Genomic DNA, 22,925 nt, shown 5'->3' on the forward strand with positions numbered 1-22,925 from the left:
GGTTTAGTTTCTCTGCCTTAAGCCTACAGTCCTCAACCCCCAGGGTGGTGGTTCTGAGAAGGCAGGTTCTTTATACACACAGCCAGGATGCACGTGTGTGCTGGCAGGTAGGAGGGGAACAGGATATTTATTAACAAAGCTAAGGTCATTCAAACATGCCCATTGGTAATATTTTCACATCCTTGCCCTACAGCAGGATCTCTAGTTTGTTGCCCAGAGATCTCTCTCATCTCTGAATTCCTAGTTCACAGAAACAAGAAATACCCTTAAGAGTCCATGTTAAGAATATTTTATTTGTTTTTTGAGATTACATAGTCATTATTGCTGATCTAATACAATCACTTAGACATAAAGATTTCCAAGAACTTCTCAGAAATGATGATCCTTAGAAGTTTTATTCCTTTCAGTAAGATGACAGAACTAGATGATTACGTATATATATAGAGATATATATATGTATATATATATAGTTTAGAACCTGTCCACATATAATTTGCTGGTGTTGCCTATTTTCCTTCTGTAATTTTCCTTTATTGAAAAAGCTTAATGCAACAATGCATTTTGATTCCTTTTTTAAAAAACCATGGCAAAGTTAATCTTGAGAAAACCACAGGAGCGGCAATATCAGATCTGTTCAGAGAAAAGCGAAGCAGCAAAAAAGCTTTGCAAGAGTATGTGGCCATGGGGAGCCGTGCTCATATGGGCAAGTAGGATTGGGAGGGAGGAGAGCAGAGGGAAGGTAGAGTACATACATTTTTTTTTTCTTTGTTTAAATGAAAAAAAGAAAACTGAATATCTCCATTAAGAAGGCAAAAAAGTGCCAGGCACGGCAGCACACACCTGTGGTTCCAGCTACTCAGGAAGCTGAGGCAGGAGGATTGCTTAAGCCCAGGATTTTGAGACTAGCCTGGGCAACATAGTGAAACCCTGTCTCTAAGGGGGAAAAGAAAAGAAGGCGGCAAAATATTAGCACAGATTCATTGTAGAGAAAATGGTATGTATCTTCACAGACTGGAGCCACATACAAAGAGATAATTAGCCTTCTTTCCCATGCTTCCAGATAACTAGGATGCATCTAAGGTAAGAGGTTGGAGGAAAGAAGATACATTGCTCTGATTCCAAGGGTAGAGGGAATAATGACCGATTTCAACCCTAAGATAGAACCCAAATACTTGGGAGGCTTGTGGTTCTTTCTTCTTAATGTTGATGGCACAATGTCCCTACAAAGAAGAGAGGTCATCTGAAACTCAGAGGCAAATAACTCATCATGGGCAGCAACACTGGCAACCTAACTTGAAGCCCAGTGTGGCTCCTTTTTTATTTGGAGTGGGTCTCTTCACTATAGCAAGGCAGAATGTACTTCTTAAGTACCAGCACATAGTAAGCTCCAGAGAGCAAGGCTTTGCTGAGAAACAGCAGGTTATGATTTTTGGTCTAAGAATACAATAGGCTAGAGACCATATATCTGCCAAATGGAATCTGCTCTGGATATAAGATAAGGTACAAAGATCTGAATCTCTTGCTAAAGGGACCCAATTAATACAAAAATCAGGACTAGGTAGGCAAAAGGAAGAACTGAATGTCTTAGTGGGATTTTTAGCATTTATGATCTTCCTTATAAAAAAGAATATAACCAGTACTTGCTGAGACATATGGCCTCTGAAGAACTGTAGTCTATGGGCTGAACCTGTATACTATTTAATGAGGCAAATAGTCATTTACCAAAGTTCCACTTCCTACTTCCAAAAGTAAGGTCACTTTCAGACTAGCTCTGAGAGTGTATGTGAAGACCAAGAGAAGTTGGAGAGGGTGGAGGTAGAAGAAGAGAATCAGGATGGGAAGGTTATAGTGGTCATGAGTGGTCTGGTGTTTCCTTGAGCCACCTTGGTCTTGAGACTTTGAGGCAGATCAGCATAGGAAAAAAGTGGGAAACAAACAAACCTGAGAGTGTTAAATAGGATCAATAAGGGGAAGAGGCTTATTTAATTCAAGTTTCCTAGGGCCACTCCAGACTAACTCTTAGAACCAATCTGGTCCCAATGAAACCCTTGAGACCAACAGATCAGTCTCCAAAAGGAATCCAATTTTTGGGTGGGACATAAAATGTTACGCTGCCCACAACACATTACTAATTCTTTTTGTAGCACTGGAGTTACTCAAGAAACTGCCTCTGAAATACAGAATCCTCAAATGGAAGAGTTATAAAAGATATGCCAGCAGAGAAGACCACAGATCAGATTGCAGATCTCAAGTTTCATCCATGGCAATTGTCAAAGGAATGAATGTCTGACAAGGTTCAAACTAGTCAAATTAGCTTTGATGATCTGGGTACAGTTTACAATTTCATCTCTGTATCCCTCAGCCAGTCAAGCTGCAATGACCTCCCTGGGAAACAAATAAATATATTCTGCTTCGTTAGGGTATCAAGCTCTGAGTCTGAAAGACCGGTCCCATTTCCAAAGCCTATACCCCCAAGTCCCTGGAAAAGTATGCCTTTCCCTACTGTTTCAGACGTAGCTTTAGGCAATAGCAGGAAGTTTCAGGAAGCAGTGCTTCACAACAAGCTCTCCTTTTCTGAGATAGTGCTAATCTGGAGGGGCTTCCTTGGAAAATATCCAATTAAATGACAAGGAAGTAAAACTATGGGTCCCAGTGGAGCTGGCCCCACTTCCTGAGCAGAGGTTGGCTGGATTAGAAAGACAGCAAAACAAATGTCTGACAAATACCAAAACTGTGGAGGAAATAATGGAGGCACATCCCTCTTGCAACCAGCAAGTGTTAAAATGGACATAAATATTTAAGGAGAAGAAAGGAGTCCTGGGTAAGAAAGGAGACCCCTGGTAGGCACAGCACAGCTGAGTTCTTGATGTAGCTTGGCAAAGCCATAAATAACACTCCTTCCTTATTAGCCTTTATATAAAGAAGGCAGTGATAGTGATGGTCAAGATTGGGAATCCAATCTTGCCTGAAACACTGGCCATGTTAATTCCCAACGGCCTCACCTGGGGAAGGGCCAAAGCTGAGAAAAGCAGGTGCTGAAAATTTATTCCAGAAAACTCCAGGGAATGGGGAATATGGAATCTCTGGACTAACTCGTGAGCCTGGACAAGAGGAAAAAATGGCCACTGCTGAGGATTCAGTCAATGGGGAATGATGCAAATGATGCACTGGGAGCAGTGACTCCATTTCTTTCCTTCCTCAGCCTGTCCTCTGTGGCTCTCATGGCCCTCAGGGCAGTAACCACACTCTGGGCCAATGCTACAGGCATAGGATTCTTGATTTTAATAAATAAATAACCTAACACACAGGGTGAGCACGGCAGGCAGCTTTGATTGGAGAAGCAGCTTGCTGAATTCTTTCTTGTATAGTAGTGGAGAAAAGGCTTGGAGTTCTATTCCTTAAAACTTCTGGTTTGAGTTACAGGAACTTAATACCTGGAGGGAAAAGAAAGATGAGACTGTGATGTTATCAGCTAATGGGGATGCTGGGACATGAAGAGCCTGCCTAAAGGTGTAACAGGAGGCAGAGACTTTCCTGGAGTGTGCAGTGACAGGAGATAACTGTGTCTCCTTTTCACATCATTGAAAAAGGCCAGTATTTCTCCACAGAGAGATAAAAATCATGGCAACAAGATGAAATGGGGAAAGGAATTAAGGAAGGGGAACTTTATTTAATGAGGCAAATAGCCACTTACCCAAACTCCACCTCTCTGTCTCCAAAAGGCAAATTCAGGAAGGGGAACACTATTTAAGGCCTTGAAGAGTCTTTTGAGGGTGGCAGTGAGGGGAAGTGGGTTCATTTTTCTGAGTTCATGTAAGCGTATGTGGTTGGGGATGCAAAGACCAATTCCAGTGCAGGAAGCTCATCACTGCCCAGGTGTCCCTGATTTCTGGGGAGCCCAAGGCACCTGTAGTAATTAGGCTTGAAGGGCCCATTCTTGTTGAGTCCCAGATACTTGGCCTGTTCATCTGTCAGCTCTGTCAAGTGGGCATCAAAGGTAGGCAGGTGTAGGCTGGCCACATACTCATCTGGAACAGACCACAGAAGCCCTGGTATAAGCATGCATGCCTTTTACCTGATGGCTGTTGTCCCCAAGCTAGGCCTTAAAAAGTTCAAAGACACCTTCTAATTCCTGGAGCTGAATGAAAAATGTTCAACCTTTGCTCACTGGTCCTCAATTCTAAGGAACAGCTGCCTTCAGCTTCAAGCCTAGTGCTTTCCAAAGCCTTAACAATTTATCCTTACTAACTCTTTCAGCTTTGAACCCTGCCTTCCAGAAAAGTGCGGGAGAGATGAAAGAAACAACAGGCATCAAGATTTAAAAGAAGGAACAGGGTAATATGGGAACTAAATAATGGGAAGCTCCAACTTTAGTTTTGCCTTGGACCCCATACGTTGGGTCATTTAAAACAATTAATGCCTGGGGAAACTTGAATGGAAAAACTAAGAAGGATACTCTCACAGGATAAATGGCATAAATGAACTGTTTGCTTTGCTTTTAGTACTCTTTAATTCTTACGGGTTTCTGTTCACATTCTATTATCTGACTACACAGTACTTATTCATAATCTTATGTCATTTCCTGTGTATTTGTTTGGTCTCCCAACTTCATTACACATTCCATCAGAATATGGACTGTGCTGTTGCTTTTATATTCTTCTACAGTGTCTACTAAAGGGAAAATATATCAACTTTTAACAGTTGTTATATACCTAATGCTAAGGCAAAACAAAACCAGAAGCTGATTTATTACCTGATCTTTGCCTGAGGAGTTTATAAACACACTGTATCAGTTCAGGTGCTTGAGGCAGGCTCTTTAAAAATTTAAGACAGGTTAATGTTTCTCTTATACAAAACACCCACATAACTGAATAGCTCCTATTTCACATCTCTCCTTTGGCCTGAAGCATTGGGATTGGTGTTGGAAAGCATAGTAAGAAAGTCTTGTGTCATCTGAGAAAAGGCTGGTAGGGGCTATTTGGCAGCCTAGAATTGGAATAAGTCAGATGTCACAAGGTAGGAGATAATTCTTCTCTTTTAAGGGAAGATTTTTTTTTTTTTTCCTTTGAGATTCCTACATAAAGATACTTTAAGAGAAAAAAAATCCTTAAAATTCACAGGCAGGTAAAATAAATCACAGCAAAATGTCACCACTTTGCTAGGGCAACACATGTCGAAAATGGGATAAATCAACTGGGAATGGGACCTAGAAATCCTAACTCCTACTTTACAAAATGAAGGTACCTTCCCCGCCCCCATACTTAAGTAAGCTAATGCCTCCAAACTTCCTTTAGCCTCAGACTCTGAACTACTTTGGTAAGGATGGAGATGGAAGAGTAAATACTTACCCATTTTCTTGGGCAACAGGTAGACATCCTGCTTATAGCGACCCTCAGGAGCATTGTAAAGCTCTATCAAGGCAAGAGCCTAGAAAAGCAGAGAGATGGATGCTGATGTGCCATTCATGGCAATCTACCCAAGCAAGTGAAACCTGGTGGGTCTGAGAACCCTCTCCAGACTACTGCTGTCCCACTCTGGAAGCCTTACCTGAGTAGTAGCAGTGATTGAGAGCACAAATGTAGGCACTGTGGAGCAGCTTAGGTTCAGCAGGCGGCCCTAGTGATCAAAGATGAAGACACAAATGGATTAGGACAAAGTTGCTGGCCTTTGAGAAGTGAGGGAAGAGAAGCATGACCGCCATTTTCCAAACACTTCCCGATTAACACTGCTGGAAAAAAAGCAGCTGTTTAATATATAAGAACTAACTGACTGACATTTAAATGAAACCACTAAAATTCTGGAAAATCTGATGAAACTAATAGCTAAAAGATTTCTGGAATTATTTGAAAAGGAATACAGATGGTCATATGACACTGAGGCTTATGCCAAATATCAGTGTATTTCTCTTTAATTTTCCACTCTCTACAGCAAAACATCCTCCTTCTGAGGATCGGCATTCCTTTGACAGACAGTCTTGAAATAAACAATGATCAGTCAAATCCAGGGACAATCTCTCCAGGTTGTGAGGGCAGATATCTCTGGACTTAGGAAGTCGTGATGATTGACTGATTGATTAGATGGAGTCTCCCTCTGTTGCCCAGGCTGGAGTTCAGTGGCATGATCTTGACTTACTGTAACCTCTGCCTCCTGGGTTCTCCTGCCTCAGCCTCCAGAGTAGCCGGATCACAGGCGTGTGCCACCATACCCAGCTAACTTTTGTATTTTTTATTTATTTATTTTTTTTAGTAGAGACGGGGTTTCACCATAGCGGTGATGATTTTTATACTTCTCCTTCAGTTTGGTTCTCCTGAATTCAAAGACAGCCTTGTCAGCCTTGCATTTTGAGTTGGTGATTCAGATAGCAGAAGAACTAGAAACTGCCCCCAATGCCACCCTTTCCTATTTTATTTCCTATGAAGCCTGACTACCTTTTTGCTCAACCATGTAGCACAAAACACCCATGGTACTTGCTTTTGTCACCAAAATTACCAGGTGGGACCTCCTAGGACAGCTAGAAATAAGTCATCAGTCAGCAGACTGACATCAAAGCTATTAATGCATATTTAGCAATCTGCCCATCTCCTCCTCATATACACTTCTTCCTTGTGAAGAAATAGTTCAGTCCTTTTACTAATGCCCTAAAGTATCTGAGAAGATGAGATAAATTGAGGAAAACGTGAAGAGAACAGTAAGGACACTAAAAACCCCTAACTTATGGGCCTCTAGATAAAGACCATGTATCTTTTACATTTTCATATTCAGGTTCTTTAATATAAAAAAAGAAAGAAAAAAGACTGAAAATCAAAATTGAGAAAAGTATTATTATCCTCCTTGTTATTTTGGTATCTTTCTCTGATGAAGAGAAAGCTTCAAGGTAAGAATAGAAGGCATCATTATAGCTCTCAGGAATCCAGGACTAGGGAGGAGGAGCTTTTAAGAAAGGAAAAGGGGTCAAACATTGACATGGAAGCCAAGTAAAATGAAAGTCAATAGTGTCAATGTGAGTTAGGAGCTAGGATAAGGAAATATCAATTGAGCAATTGATATCTAGGTAGGTACCTACTACACATCTGGCTCAATTCAAGGCAATGGACATTCAAAAACAGGGAATCTATCAGTAAAAACATACATTCCCAGAGCTTGCCTGATAGTCCTGGTTACAGTAGGGAATATCTACTTTGTGCTTAATGATTAAAGCATCCCACAAATGACATTATCTCTTTGCACACATCACTTAAAGTGGCACTGGTTCTATTTGTGAATTCCTTCTACAGTAATAATCATTATCTGACTCAACCTGTGGATTGACATGGAGAGACGGGATAATTGGTGAAAAGTGGGGAACCAAAATAGTTTCTTAATTGCAGAATGAAAAGATCTTTCACAATTAGAAGTAAAATCCATTGGGAAAGTAGTCAAACTTGTGCTTCACAGAGGAGTTGAAAGTATGCGAGAACATGAGGAGGAGGGGACCTGGGTACTGCAGTCTCTCCTGTTGTGGGGGAGTATTTTTTGCCAGTCTCAGCCTTACCTCTGCCAGCAGTACTATCCTCTTGCCATCAGGCCATATCACATGGTCAACTTGAGATCTCACTCGCTCCCAGGTCAGCTCTGGTGTCCGCAGACTCGCCTGGAATACATACAGCAAGTACAGCATTAGCCATAGCAAGCCCCACTGTGGGGACAGAAAGATGTTGAAGGGAGCCATTTCAAATAGCAGGTTGAAAGGAGCAACCAACATGCCAGATGGAGAATACCTGTCCTGTGTTGGTTAGGACTGTTCCATTTCAGGGAATTTAATCTGAGGCCCAGCCAGGGAGGGATCACTCAGGATGTCATTCCACAACATATACTGTGTGCCCACTCTCACAGTAAAAGGTGCTATGGGAAATACAAAAGAAACCAAAGACATGGTTTCTGCCTTCAAAAAGCTTCTACTTTAGATGGGGACACAAAACAATACATATGTGAGAGGAAAAAAATGCCCTTAAAATACTTACAAAGCAACATGCAAACAAGTGCAAATTAATACAGTGCAAACTGAATATATAAGTGCTGAAGAAACACAGAAAAAAAAGGAGGAACACAGCTGAGTGGGTTTAGTAAGAGGCCAAATGTCCTAAACATAGCATGCTGGGGCCCAAGGTTCTGCCCTCATATCCCAAGGTCCCAGGTTCCACCTTTTCAATGATGGTGGTCCACCCTAGTTACAGAAGCTTTGTGACCTAAGTGCAAATGTGAGGTAGCCTTTAAAGAAATGCTTAATGGTAGAGTAAAGCTCCCAATGGCTCACCCTCCTTCCATTTCTGTATATTGTACATTCAGAGAAAATGAGAAAAAAATGTTATTTTTTTTAACAGCAGCAATCAAATAACAGCCACGGGGTATAGACTTAAGACAACACCTTCTTTCTTCCAATAGGCAATGCCTAAAATAGAAAGTGAGTTCATATTCCAAAACTACCCATTGGCTCATTTGATGAAATTAAGGAGTCCTGCCAAATAGTTTTCAGACAAATAAAGAGAAACGCTTTTAGTTATACAATAATGATTTACAGGGTACATACCATATTCTAGGCATTGTAGTAAAGAGCATGAATATAGGTAAGACTGTGGATTCCTTTACTGGGCTGTGAACCATTTATGGACAAAGACAGTATCTTCTTTCCATTTTTGTATTTCAAGGTCTATTTAAGCAAACAATGGGATGCTAAGCTAAAGTTTAGAAATTCATGGTTCCTATCCACGAGGAAGTACCAATCTAGTGGAAAAGACATATACAATTATATTTCAGTGCATTCAGAACTATATTAATGGTGTGGACCGTTTCTTTATTAGGTAGATGGGAAACACATATAATTTCTTGAAATGTCAAGTTTCATAAATTGGTTCAACCTTTCTAGAGGGCAATTTGGCAGCAGCTAGCAAAATTTTATATGTACCTAATCTTTGACCAATCAGTTTCACTTTTTTAGGTCACGATCCTATAAAAATACTTTCTCAAGTTCAGAAATACAAGTGCCCAAGAATGTTCAAACCAGCCTTATTTATAATAGTGAAAAATGTAAACAAACAAGGTAATGGTTAAGTAAATCAGGGTAGTTCCATATAGTGGAATATTATACAACTCTTTTTTAAAAAGGTACTACAGTAGGAAGCTCCAAAAAAAAAGACAGACATATATGTGCTAACATGAAAACCATTCACTATTCTTTTTTTTTTTTTTTAGATGGAGTCTCACTCTGTCACCCAGGCTGGAGTGCAATGGCATGATCTTGGCTCACTGCAACCTCTGCCTCCCGGGTTCAAGCTATTCTCCTGCCTCAGCCTCCCAAATAGCTGGGATTATAGGCACACGCCATCATGTCTGGCTAATTTTTGTATTTTTTAGTAGAGACGGGGTTTCGCCATGTTGGCCAGTCTGGTCTCAAACCCCTGACTTCAAGTGATCTGCCTGCCTCAGCCTCCCAAAGGGCTAGCATTACAGGCGTGAGCCACTGTGCCCAGCCCACTCACTATTAAGTGAAAAAAATCAAGTTGCAGAACAATATAGTGTAATATCAATTATGGAAGTTTTTGCTTATTTTAAGCATATTTCTGGTGTTTGCATTTTTAAACTAAGCAAGTATTACTTTAAAATTGGAATTTTAAAAAATAAATGTTATAAATAAATACTGTAAATATAAGGGTTAAAAAGAACTTAAGGGAAAGGCACAGTGGTTCACGCCTATAATCCCAACATTTTGGAGGCCAAGGTGGGAAGATCCCTTGAGCCCAGGAGTTCAACACCAGCTTGGGCAACATAGTGAGACCTTGTCTCTACAAAAAACAAACAAACAAACAAACAAACAAACAGAATTAGCTGGGCATGTTGGCGTGTGCCTGCAATGTCAACTAATCGGGAGGCTGAGGTGGGAGGAATGCTTGAGCCTGGGAAGTTGAGTCTGCAGTGAGCTGAGATTGTGCCACTGTATTCCAGTCTGGGTGGTAACAGAGTGAGACCCTGTCTCAAAAAAAAAAAAAAAAGAATTTAAGCAAAGAGACCATTTTGAGAAGTCAAGGATATACGAAGTAGAATCCATTAGCCTTTAGAGCTTAGTACCATGGAGGGTAATAACCACAAAGAGTCAAGAGATACTCTTGGTGACAATGGCAGTTTTTACTGAGATGACAGGAGTTTAAAGTATTTCAGGTTAGTATTTATTCAGTAAATACTTTATACAGGAGTATAAAGTATTTCAGGTTAGTATTTAGGTTAGTATTTCACACCCCTAATCTCCCAGAGGCCAAGCAATCCTGGTGATTAGGAGTGAAGAGCTAAAACCCATCTTAGGAAGTATTCCTTGGGAAGAAAGATATGGCAGAATCAAGGAAAGGACACTTCTTATGAACATAAGAAAATAACCAATGCTTAGTAGAGGCAGTTTACTAGAGCACTGGTATGGCTATGCTGTAGGTGAAAGTCTGACAATAAGTTTAAAAAGAGGTTTGAAGAGAAACTTGGTTAACTTATCTCTATCACTGTCCAGGAAGCTCCAATAACCTGCCTATTAAGGCCTAGTCAGCAGTCACATTCCTCAAGAGCAGAAGGGTTTCCTACCTTACGGCTGGCACAGCTTGACAGAATCTCTCAAAAACATCCAGTTGTCTTTGCTGTGGGCCTATAATCACTAAACAACCTACCAGGAAAAGGGATTCCTGTGCAGACTACCTCCCCAAACCAGGTGTACATCCCACCATAAACTGGCCACTCATTATGCTTGCACAAATTGGTCTTACATAATTCTGAACAGTGCACATCTGTTTGTTTTGTTTTGTTTTGTTTTTTCAGGGAGAACAACTGTGGTTCTAGTCCTGTAAAGCACAAAATCTCAGGTTAAATCATTCTTTGGCTGGAAAAAATGTTTAAAGCCTATGTACTTAATGGTTTGACCACCTGAATTGTGAAGCTTTCTTCACAGGCCTTCTATGTGATGCACATGGGTAAGCAGGTCTGCTTTTTTTTGAGATGGAGTCTCACTCTGTCACCCAGGCTGGAGTGCAGTGGCGCTATCTCGGCTCACTGCAACCTCCGCCTCCTGGGTTCAAGTGATTCTCCTGCCTCAGCCTCCTGAGTAGCTGGGACTACAGGTACACGGCACTACGCCTGGCTAATTTTTGTATTTTTAGTAGAGATGGCATTTCACTATGTTGGTTAGGCTGGTCTCAAACTCCTGACCTCATGATCCACCTGCCTGGGCCTCCCAAAGTGTGGGATTCTAGGCATGAGCCACCACACCTGGCTGCAGGTCTGCTTTTAAGAGAAAGCAAACATACAAAAGAAAGATATGGCCAAAAGGCAGTGAAGAGCACAATCCCTATCCCAGGTCCTTCAATATTCACAGCATTCCTATTTCTCAGAAAAAATGCAGCTTTCTAAATGATCACCTCTTCTGATGAGCTGCTCCTTCCTAAATATGCAGCAGGCAACATCTGAAGGTTAGGTAAAACTATGAATTCCTACCAAAAAAGGAAAAAAACACTCTTTAAAAATTTTGATTACTAAAAATATCTGGATACTTACCAAAATCATTCTCCTACAGTTTCACTGAATTGACTGGTAATGATTTCCCTCTTTTTCTCACACTGTGCATCCAATCCATTTAGCAAATTCCATTGGTCACAACCTATCACTTCTTATCACCTCTACCACTTGCCCATGTAATCCAAGCCACCACTTTCTACAGTCAGAAATACTGAAAGAACCTGCTGTTATCCCTATCATTAGTCAAGCTCCAGGATGTTTTCTTCATACAAAAGCCAGAGTAATTTTCTTTTTAGAGACAGGATGTTACCATGTTGCCCAGGCTGACTTCTAACTTCCAGGCTCAAGCAATCCTCCCACCTCAGCCTCCTCAATAGCCGGGGACTACAGGCTGAGCCACCACACCTGGCTTCCAGAGTAATTTTTAAAAACCTAAGTCAGGCCGGGCGCGGTGGCTCAAGCCTGTAATCCCAGCACTTTGGGAGGCCGAGACGGGCGGATCACGAGGTCAGGAGATCGAGACCATCCTGGCTAACACGGTGAAACCCCGTCTCTACTAAAAAATACAAAAACTAGCCGGGCGAGGTGGCGGACGCCTGTAGTCCCAGCTACTCGGGAGGCTGAGGCAGGAGAATGGCGTGAACCCGGGAGGCGGAGCTTGCAGTGAGCTGAGATCCGGCCACTGCACTCCAGTCTGGGCGACACAGGGAGACTCTGTCTCAACAACAACAACAAAAAAACAAAAAACAAAAAACAAACAAACAAAAAAAAGATAAAAACCTAAGTCAGCTTGACGCAGCGGCTCATGCCTGTAATCCCAGCACTTTGGGAGGCCGAGGCTGGCGGATCATGAGGTCAGGAGATCGAGACCAGCCTGGCCAACATGGTGAAACCCCGATTCTATTTTTTTTGTTGTTTTTGAGACGGAGTCTCGCTCCGTCACTCAGGCTGGAGTGCAGTGGCGCGGTCTTGGCTCACTGTAAGCTCCGCCTCCTGGGTTCACGCCATTCTCCTGCCTCAGCCTCCTGAGTAGCTGGGACTACAGGCGCCCGCCACCTCGCCCGGCTAAATTTTTGTATTTTTAGTAGAGATGGGGTTTCACCATTCACAGGATGGTCTCGATTTCCTGACCTTGTGATCCGCCCGCCTTGGCCTCCCAAAGTGCTGGGATTACAGGCGTGAGCCGCTGTGCCTGGCCAACCCTGACTCTATTAAAAACACAAAAAATTAGCCAGGCATGGTGGTGGGCACCTGTCGTCCCAGCTACTCAGGAGGCTGAGGCAAGAGAATTGCTTAAACCTGGGAGGCAGAGGTTGCAGTGAGCCGAGATTGCACCACTGCACTCCAGCCTGGGCAACAGAGCGAGACTCTGTCTCAAACAAACAAACAAACAAATAAATAAAAACCTAAATCAGATTTTGTCACTCATCTATTCAAAACCTCCCAATGGCTTCTTTCAGAATAAAATCTAAAGTCCTTAACATGACCTGTGAAGCTCTACATAGCATATACCTACTTGAGTTAACTCTTCTCCTTACCCCCTTGACCAATGTTCCTGACACAGTGGCTTCTTTTCTTTTCCTCAAACACATCAAGCAGGTGTCTCCCTCAGGGTCTTTTACCTGCCATTCTCTCTGAACAGAATGCTCGGATGGCTTGCTCCTTTATTTTATTCAGGTTTTTAAAAGTGTTATCTCCTCAAAGACTTCCTTGACTACCTAACTAAAATGGAATCCCCAATATCCTTACCTTGTTATTTTTCTTCAATACTAAGTACTAACAATAACGATCTATTTCTTTATTATTTGTCTCCCACACTAGAATATATGCTCCCTGAGAGACGGGATATTGTTCACTGTCATTTGTTTAGTAAATTGGTATCTGGCACAGAGCAGAGCAGGTATTCAATATAAATTTGCTAAACACTGAATAAAAATTCTGGTTTCAATTACTAGTTGAGTTTGGTATTTCCTTGAATTTCATTTTACATGCCCTGTGACACTATCACCAAAGGCTGAATAATTTAACTTTTCAAAAGTTTCTCTGAGCATCTCCTTTTCTGGACCATTTACCTTAGCTATGTATCTTCCACCAAGAAGAACACAAAGAGAAGTGAGAGATGGCCCTTAGCTCATGTGACTGGCAGATATGGGAGCCACCTGGTAATACCTGCAAAACTTGGTCTAGTCTCAACACAGCAACCAGGGCAATCCTTTTAAAATAAAAGCCATCCTTTAAAAATGTAAGTCAGATTATAAACCCTCAACAGCTCCCTAGTCTCTCAGGATATAATCAGGAGTTCTCACAATGGGCTATGAGGCCCTCTAAGATCTGGCCTGTTACCCCTCTGACCTCATCTTCCACTGTTCCTTGTCCTATGCTCATTCTCTTCCAAGCACACTGGCCTCCTTGTTGTTCCTCAAACACACTAGGCACACTCCTGCCTGAGGACATGTGTACTGGCCTTTCTCTCTTCTTCAAATGCCGTTTACCTAAAAATCCACATGGCAAATTCCTTCAAGTCTGCCTCAAACATCATCTTTCTTAAAAAAATTTTTTTGCCAGTGTCAGGGTCTTACTCTGTCACCTAGGCTGGAGTGCACTGGCACAATTTTGGCTCACTGCAACCTCTGCCTCCCAGGCTCCAGTGATTCTGCCTCAGCCTCCCAAATAGCTGGTACTACAGGTGCAAGCCACCACACCCAACTAATTTTTTTTTTTTTATTTTTTGTAGCGATGAGGTCTCACTATGTTGCCTAGGCTGGTCTTGAACTCCTGGGCTCAAGTAATCATCCTGCCTTGGCCTCCCAAAGTGCTGGGATTAGGGTGTGAGCCACCACATATGGTCTCAAACATCATATTAATTTTCTTTTTTTTTTTTTTTTGAGATGGAGTTTCACTCGTCACCCAGGCTGGAGTGCAATGGTGCTATCTCGGCTCACTGCAACCTCTGCCTCTCAGGTTCAAGTAATTTTCCTTCCTCAGCCTCCTGAGTAGCTGGGATTACAGGCACCCGCCACCATGCCCGGCTAATTTTTTTGTATTTTTAGTAGAGACAGGGTTTCACCATGTTGGCCAGGCTTATCTTGAAGTCCTGACCTCAGGTGATCCACCCATCATGGCCTCCCAAAGTGCTGGGATTACAGGTGTGAGCCACTGCGCTCGGCCCATCATATTCTTAATAACGGTCACAGCTTGATCTATTTCAAATTATAATCCAGTGCTCAATTCTCTCACCATGCTCTACTTTTTCTTTTTTCTGTGGTGCTTTTGCCTTCTAACATACTATAAATTTTACATGTTTATTATGTTTATTGTTTTTCTTATCACTAAGACATAAGCTCCATGAGGGCAGAAATATTTGCTTGTTTTGTTCAGTGACTCCAAGCATTTACAAGAACACCTGGCATACAGCAATCATACAAAAAATATTTGTAATTGAAGGTGAAGAGTCTTCTGGTCTTTATCCTGGGAGGTTACTTATGTCTGGGCTGCCTCTGAAGGAGAGATTACCATCATGATTTGAAGTTAATCCACAAGTCATGAGGAGATAATAAATATAACACACAGGAAAACAAAACAAAGAAAACTAGACTAGGCGTAAAAAAAACCCTGGATTTTGTGCAATGGTTTATTTTTTCTTTCTTTCTTTCTTTTTTTCCTTTTAGAGATGGAGTTTCACTCTTGTTGCCTAGCCTGGAGTGCAACGGCGCGATCTCGGCTCACTGTAACCTCAGCCTCCTGGGTTCCAGCAATTCTCCTGCCTCAGCCTCCGGAGTAGCTGGGATTACAGTTGCATACTGCCAAGCCCAACTAATCTCAGTATTTTTAGTAGAGACGGGGTTTCATCACGTTGGCCAGGCTGGTACTACAGGTGTAAGCCACCACACCCAACTAATTTTGTTTTTTTTTTAAATTTTTTGTAAAGATGAAGTCTCACTATGTTGCCTAGACTGGTCTCGAACTTCTGGGCTCAAGTAATCATCCCACCTTGGCCTCCCAAAGTGCTGGGATTACAGGTGTGAGCCACCACACATGGTTTCAAACATCACATTCTTTTTCTTTTTCTTTTTTTGAGATGGAGTTTTGAACTCCTGACCTCAGGTGATCAATCTGCCTCAGCCTCCCAAAGTGCTGGGATTACAGGTGTGAGCCACCACACATGGTTTCAAACATCACATTCTTTTTCTTTTTCTTTTTTTTCTTTTTTTGAGATGGAGTTTTGAACTCCTGACCTCAGGTGATCAATCTGCCTCAGCCTCCCAAAGTGCTGGGATTACAGGTGTAAACCATCGTGCCCGGCCTGTGCACCGGTTTCATTTTGAGTCAATTAATGCCTGACAAGGTAGTTAACTTCTTAGTTTCCCAACTGAAAATTAAGAATAAGAATAATGCCTCATGGAGTGGTCAAAAAGATGAAATGAGATGAAGTAAAAATACAAAAGGTACATGTCTGCATTTGGAGTTATTTTTATTTCAGAGCTTCTTGAGGGTTTAGAAAGGAAAATTCCTTCCCCTTCCCTTCCTCTGAAGATTTCCCATTAGGGCCCAGGGCATGACATCAATACTTCCCTTTAGGCCTTTCCCCTTTGGGGGCTCTAGAAGCAAAGTCATCCAGGAAATGAGAATCATTTGCTGGATAGTTTTAGAAATACTAATATCCTTGATCGCTCAGCAAAGAGGCAGTATGGCAGCAAACAGGCAGTATGGCACATAAATGAAACTTAAGCAAAAGAAAAATAAAGAACCAACTACCAGCTAAATTGTTCATTGTAAGCAAAATATCATGGTAAGAGAAAGTAATAAGGCCATACCACTCAGACACCCCAGGGTAGACAGAGGCTTTGGTAGGTTGTTCTGCCAGCTATTTTTTTTTTTTTTAAGACGGAATCTCGCTCTGTCGCCCAGGCTGGAGTGCAGTGGCTGGATCTCAGCTCATTGCAAGCTCTGCCTCCCGGGTTCACGCCATTCTCCTGCCTCAGCCTCCTGAGTAGCTGGGACTACAGGCTCCCGCCACCTCGCCCTGCTAGTGTTTTTGTATTTTTTTTTAGTGGAGACGGGGTTTCAACGTGTTAGCCAGGATGGTCTCGATCTCCTGACCTTGTGATCCGCCCGTCTCAGCCTCCCAAAGTGCTGGGATTACAGGCTTGAGCCACCGCGCCCGGCCCTGCCAGCTATTTTTAATAATGGAAGAACAGAGCACAGAATTTAAAAGGGAAACCATATATAATAAATTTTATCCAATAAGCTCTCAGTCCATCAGCTGGTCCTTACCTGGTAATGCTGAAGCTCAATCAGAGCAGCCCTCAGTGGAGATGAAAGCACGCTTTGCTTGAGCCAGTTACCCAGAGAGAAATACAGGTGTGCCACAAAAATGCCAGAAAAATTTAAAACCAGAGTAAAAGTCACACTGAGAGATACTTTGGTAAATCTGAAAATAAACAACACTTGGCTGGGTGAGGTGGCTCACACCTGTAATCCCAGCACTTTGGGAGGCTGAGGTCAGCAGATCACAAGGTCAGGAGTTTGAGACCAGCCTATCCAATATGGTGAAATGCTGCCTCTACTAAAAACATAAAAATTAGCCAGGTGTGGTAGCGGGCGCCTATAGTCCCAGCTATGCTGGTGGCTGAGAAAGGAGAATCACTTGAACCCAGGAGGCAGAGGCTGCAGTGAGCCAAGACCGTGCCACTGCACTCCAGCCTGGACGACAGAGCGAGACTCCGTCTCAAAAAGAAAAAAAAAAGAAAAAACACTTCTATTAACTATTACTTGGGCAACTTATTAGTACCAAGTGCTATTTTGGATTGGAAAATTATAGGGTAAATATAACCAAATTAGAGAAACAAAGTGATATATTTTCCAGGTTTGAAGAATACATGCTACTACACAACGGCACTGGATTGATTATGACACCTGCAGACACAATTACTACAGTTTGAAAAACATGTGAGGGGTGACCTCACCCAGTAAAAGAGAGGGATAAAAGAAGAAACCACAGTATTTGATACACACAGTCAATCCTAAGCAACAGAATCATCCCAGCCCATAGATTTCTCTCCTTTATTTCCTTGGACCAACCTACTTATCTCATCTTTATGGTAAAACCAAACATCCCCAAAATACTGACTACCATACTGATTCACATTCATTGTATCACTTAGCTTTGAGTTTGTATCATTCATTGTAGTTTTGAGTTTATCTTGCTCTCAATCCTAAACATAGAGATAAGGCTTACAGTGTAAACAGGCATTGAGCTTGAATAGAAGATGACAATCATTTAAAATTATTAAATTGAGATGAAGAAACTTTATAGTCTCCACAAATACAGGCTATAGGGCTAGTAAATGAAAAGATGTGGACAACTCTGCCAGGACAGTCATGTTTAGGATGGCTTGTGACACTGCTCTCTCATTTTCCAGTTTGTTTCTTGTGAAGGAGAGAAAAAAGCCCCCAATAATGAGCCACTTGATCTTACCACGTCAATCTCTGTGTTGGAATGTCCCATGTTACAAACGATGCAGCTATTCTTCATACGGTCCAAGTGCTCTCTGGTTACCACATTCTTGTTACCTTAAAAACAGAAGAGAGGTTTGAGTGCTCACTGTCTTTTGGCGGCAGCAGAGAAAGATAATCCACAGAATGAGAAAATAAATGTGCAAATCATATAACTGATAAGGGACTTGTTATAAGGAATTCTTACAACCCAATAAGAAGAAGACAATTTAAAAATAAGCAGGCCAGGCCGGGCGCGGTGGCTCACACCTGTAATCCCAGCACTTTGGGAGGCCGAGGTGGGCGGGTCACGAGGTCAGGAGATTGAGACCATCCTGGCTAACATGGTGAAACCCCATCTCTACTAAATATACAAAAATTTAGCTGGGCATGGTGGCGGGTGCCTTTAGTCCCAGCTATTCAGGAGGCTGAGGCAGGAGAATGGCTTGAACCTGGGAGGTGGAGCTTGCGGTGAGCCGAGATCGTGCCACCGCACTCCAGCCTGGGCGACAGAGCAAGACTCTGTCTCAAAAAAAAGCAGGCCAGCCATGCTCACTCATGCCTGTTATCCCAGCACTTTGGGAGGCTGAGGTGGCAGAATCAATAACTTGAGCCCTGGAGTTTGAGACCAGCCTGGGCAACATGGCAAAGCCCTATTTCTACAAAAAAATACAAAAATAAGCTGGGTGTGGTGGCATGTGCCTGTAGTCCCATCTACTAGGGAGGCTAAGGTGGGAGGATCGATTGAGCCCCATAGGTCAAGGCTGCAGTGAGCTGTGATTGCACCACTACACTGTAGCCTGGGTGACAGAGTGAGACCCTGTCTCCAAAAGAAAAAAAAAGAAAAGGCTCTGAATCGACATTTCTTCAGAGAAGATGTACAAATGGCCAATAAATACATGAAAAGATGCTCAACATCATTAGTTATTAGGGAAATGGAAATCAAAACCACAATGAGATGCCACTTTACGTTCACTAGGATGGCAATATCAAAAAGAATGGTAATAACAAGTGTTGGTGAAGATATGGAGAAATTAGAAGGCACATGTATTGTTGGTGGGATTGTAAAATGGTGCAGTCACTTTCAAAAAATTTGCCAATTCCAGCCAGGCGTGGTGGCTCATGCCTATAATCCTAACACTGGGAGGCTGAGGGGTGGATTGCCTGAGCTCAGGAGTTCGAGACCAGCCTGGACAACACGGTGAAACCCTGTCTCTACTAAAATACAAAAAATTAGCCGGGTGTGGTGGTGTGTGCTTGTAGTCCCAGTTACTTGGGACCACACACCTGGCTAATTTTTATATTTTTTTTGGTAGAGACAGAGTTTTGCCATGTTGCCCAGGATGGTCTGAACTCCTGGTCTCAAGTGATCTGCCTACTTAGGCCTTCCAAAGTGCTGGGATTACAGGTGTGAGCCACCACACCCAGCCTGAAAATGTTAAAAACAGAGTTACTATATGATCTAGCAATTCTACTCTTAGTATATACCCAAGGGAACTGAAAATATATGTCCACATAAAAACTTGTATTCAATGTTCATAGCAGCATTATTCCTAATAGCCAAAAAGGGAAAACAACCCAAATGTCTACCAGTTAATGAACAGATAAATAAAATATGGTATAACCATACAATAACACATTACTCAGCAAGAAAAGGAATAAGGTACTGATATATACCATCACATGGGGAGGCCCTGAAAACATCTTGCTATGAGGCTGGTCATAAAAGACCACATATTGAATGATTCCTTTTTTTTTGAGAAGGAGTTTCACTCTTGTTGCCCAGGCTGGAGTACAATGGCATAATCTCAGCTCACTGCAACCTCCGCCTTCTGGGTTCAAGCAGTTCTCCTGCCTCACACTCCTGTAGCTGAGACTACAGGCGCCTGCCATCACATCTGGCTAATTTTTTGTATTTTTAGTAGAGATGGGGTTTCACCATGTTGGCCAGGCTGGTCTCGAACTCCTGACCTCAGGTGATCCACCTGCCTTGGCCTCCCAAAGTGCTGGGATTACAGGTGTGAGCCACCGTGCCCAGCCATGAATGATTCCTTTTTTAAAAAAATTATTATTTTTTCCCCTTCTTTTTGCAGGTGTTGCTATAATTCCATTTACATGAAATGTCCAGAATAGGGAAATGGTGGTTGCCTAGGGCTGGGGTATGATGGAGAATGGAATAAGGAGTGACTGCTAATGATATGGGGTTTCTTTTTGGGGTGATAAAAATTTGATAATTGGGATGTTCCACAACTTTACTAAAAGCCATTGAACTGTACACTTTATTATTTTTTTTAATTTTTTTTTTTTGAGACGGAGTCTTGCTGTGTCACCCAGGCTGGAGTGCAGTGGCGCGATCTCGGCTCACTGCAAGCTCCGCCTCCCGGGTTTACGCCATTCTCCTGCCTCAGCCTCCGAGTAGCTGGGACTACAGGCGCCCACCACCACGCCCGGCTAGTTTTTTGTATTTTTAGTAGAGACGGGGTTTCACCATGTTAGCCAGGATGGTCTCGATCTCCTGACCTCATGATCTGCCCGCCTCGGCCTCCCAAAGTGCTGGGATTACAGGCTTGAGCCACCGCGCCCGGCGCTGAACTGTACACTTTAAAAGGGTGAACATTACAATGTGAATTACAACTCAGTAAAAACATCAGATTGTGGTGATAGTTGTACAAACTCTGTGAATTACTAAAAAACAGTGAACACTTTAAATGTGTGAAACGTGTAGTAAATCAATTACAGCTCACAAAAAAGCAATAAAAAAAAAAAGGTCCAGGCTGGGCAGGGTGGCCCATGCCTATAATCCCATCACTTTGGGGAGCAGAGGTGGGAGAATCACCTGAGGCCAGGAGTTTGAGACCAGCCTGGAGAGTGAGACCTCATCTCTATTTAAAACAACAAAAGAGATCAGGGGATTGATAAGAACCAAGAACAGCTTCTTATGGTCCCTCTTCTCTGCCCCTATTTCTCCCTGAGGCTACAACTACAAATTTTTTTTTTATTCTGTTCGATTTCCCCCTCTAAAATAGAATTATAAAAGAAAACCAGTGTTCCTGTAGTTTATGGTTCTACATAAAAATAAGTATCTTATCCTAGAGGAAACCAGCCATTTCTGCATATTCTTTAAAACTCAAAATCTACCTCTTTGGGAATTAACAGAATAACCTCTTCTACTTTCTCTAACTATGAAAGAATTTCTCTCTAGCCTTGCCTTAATTACATACTAGAGAGAAACGTACATCACTTTTGGAGGTAAAATAAAAAATCAAGTGTACATTTAAGATCTGGCTTCTCAAATAAAACTTTATAACTGAATCTCATCTCTAGCTATCTCCTAGGATGAATGGAGATATAACAGTTGTCTTAAAGTGTGAAGAAAAACGTTTTTACATAGGAATGACCTAATTGTATACCTCTGGTCAGAGCTCTAAAGAATTAGGAAGAATATGAAAGACTGATTGGCATTGTGGGCTACTATCTCTCTCTAGCTTTTAGAGTTTGGTTTTTCAGAATATTTCCAATCATCTTGCACTTGCTCCATAAAAGCATTCCCAAGTGCCACCCCATTTAAAATGTCATTATCATACCTGTACAGGTAATAACAATGTCCACTTGTCGGATGACCTCATTTAATTTCACCAGTCGAAATCCATCCATACTGTTGAAATAAAGCATGACCAATTAACCTAAACAGGCAGCTGGGGAGCCTTTTAACACAGGACTTCAAAAGCTAATATCAAGTTGCTGTCATTTCTTGAGATAGCTGAACTATTCTTAGAAGTGAAAAATCCAAACAATTTCCTTAGTTCATACAAGACAGAAATAAAAGGTTCCTCTGCATCATGAGACTTATTTCTTCCTGATAATAGGGAGCCAGGGGCTACCATGAGATTCCCTGACCGAATTTCCAGAAACTGTAGAAAGTGCCACTTAGCTATTTAACCAACTACCCCCTTGAAAGTGCTCTCTCCAAGATCATCAGTGATTTCCCGAAGGCCAAACCCAAGATTTCTTAGACTCTTAACTGTTTGTTTGTTTGTTTGTTTGTTTTTAGAAATGGGATCTCACCATGATGACCAGGCTGGAGTGCAGTAGCTAGTCACAGGCAAATCATAGTGCACTACAGCCTCTAACTCTTGGCCTCAAGCAATCCTCCTGCCTCAGCCTCTTGAGTAGCCAGGACTGTTGGCATACACCACCATGCCCAACTTCTTAGATTCTTACATTATTTGATTTCTTCTACTACCTTAAACATTATTTGCCTTCTTAAAACTCTATACCCCTTGGACTCCATGATACATCTCTCCTGGTTTTCCTCTTACTTCTCTTAATTGTCTCTCCTCAACTTCAGCCAACCTTTGGATATTGGTGCTCTGCAGGGTTATGCCTTTATTCTGTTCTCTATTCTTTCAGTATAGAGAACCATATTCTTCCCTTGACTGCAAATGACTGCTTATAGATGGCTGATTTTTACATTTGTATCTTCAGCTTAGATCTCTCTGAAGCTTCATAGCCAAGGATCAAATTAGCCACTGGATAGCACCTCATGAATGTCCCAGAAGGATCTCAAACTTACTGTGTTTGAAAATAAACTTATTATTTTCTCTGCACTCACAACTTCATTTATTTCTTCTTCTATATTTTCTATCTTGATCAACAGCATCACTGTTCATCCATCTGAATGAGCCATATAAACAAGAATGTCCTTGCTGCCTCTCCCTAATTGAAGTTGTCACCAAATCAGGCTGAGTCTTTTTCTTTAATTCCTTAAAAGTCTCTTTCATCTGTCTTCTCTTCTCTAATACATACTGGCCTTGCTTAAGTTTAGGTCTTACTCCTTCTTGCCTAAATTACTATAGTAACCCCTGGCACAATCTCATTGCCTCTAGGTTTACATCTTTCTAAATCAT

General features: G+C 42.0%; 1 protein-coding gene across 7 annotated transcripts in view; it reads right to left on the reverse strand.

Annotated features, from left to right (window-relative positions):
• Nucleotides 1-273: 273 nt before the first annotated feature.
• Nucleotides 274-22,925, reverse strand: part of AHCYL2 (adenosylhomocysteinase like 2) — a 210,643-nt gene continuing 187,991 nt past the window's right edge. For all 7 annotated transcript variants that reach the window (XM_050782526.1, XM_050782525.1, XM_050782524.1 and 4 more), the window contains 7 exons: nucleotides 21,603-21,673; nucleotides 18,002-18,096; nucleotides 7,532-7,630; nucleotides 5,548-5,616; nucleotides 5,349-5,427; nucleotides 3,908-4,028; nucleotides 274-3,434 (listed from right to left, as the gene is read on the reverse strand). In XM_050782526.1, the coding sequence (XP_050638483.1) occupies nucleotides 3,428-3,434; nucleotides 3,908-4,028; nucleotides 5,349-5,427; nucleotides 5,548-5,616; nucleotides 7,532-7,630; nucleotides 18,002-18,096; nucleotides 21,603-21,673 (541 nt within the window). In that variant the 3' untranslated portion in view covers nucleotides 274-3,427. The remainder of the gene's footprint in view (nucleotides 3,435-3,907; nucleotides 4,029-5,348; nucleotides 5,428-5,547; nucleotides 5,617-7,531; nucleotides 7,631-18,001; nucleotides 18,097-21,602; nucleotides 21,674-22,925) is intronic.

The sequence above is a fragment of the Macaca thibetana genome, chromosome 3, assembly GCF_024542745.1.
Source record: "Macaca thibetana thibetana isolate TM-01 chromosome 3, ASM2454274v1, whole genome shotgun sequence".
Taxonomy (NCBI): domain Eukaryota; kingdom Metazoa; phylum Chordata; class Mammalia; order Primates; family Cercopithecidae; genus Macaca; species Macaca thibetana.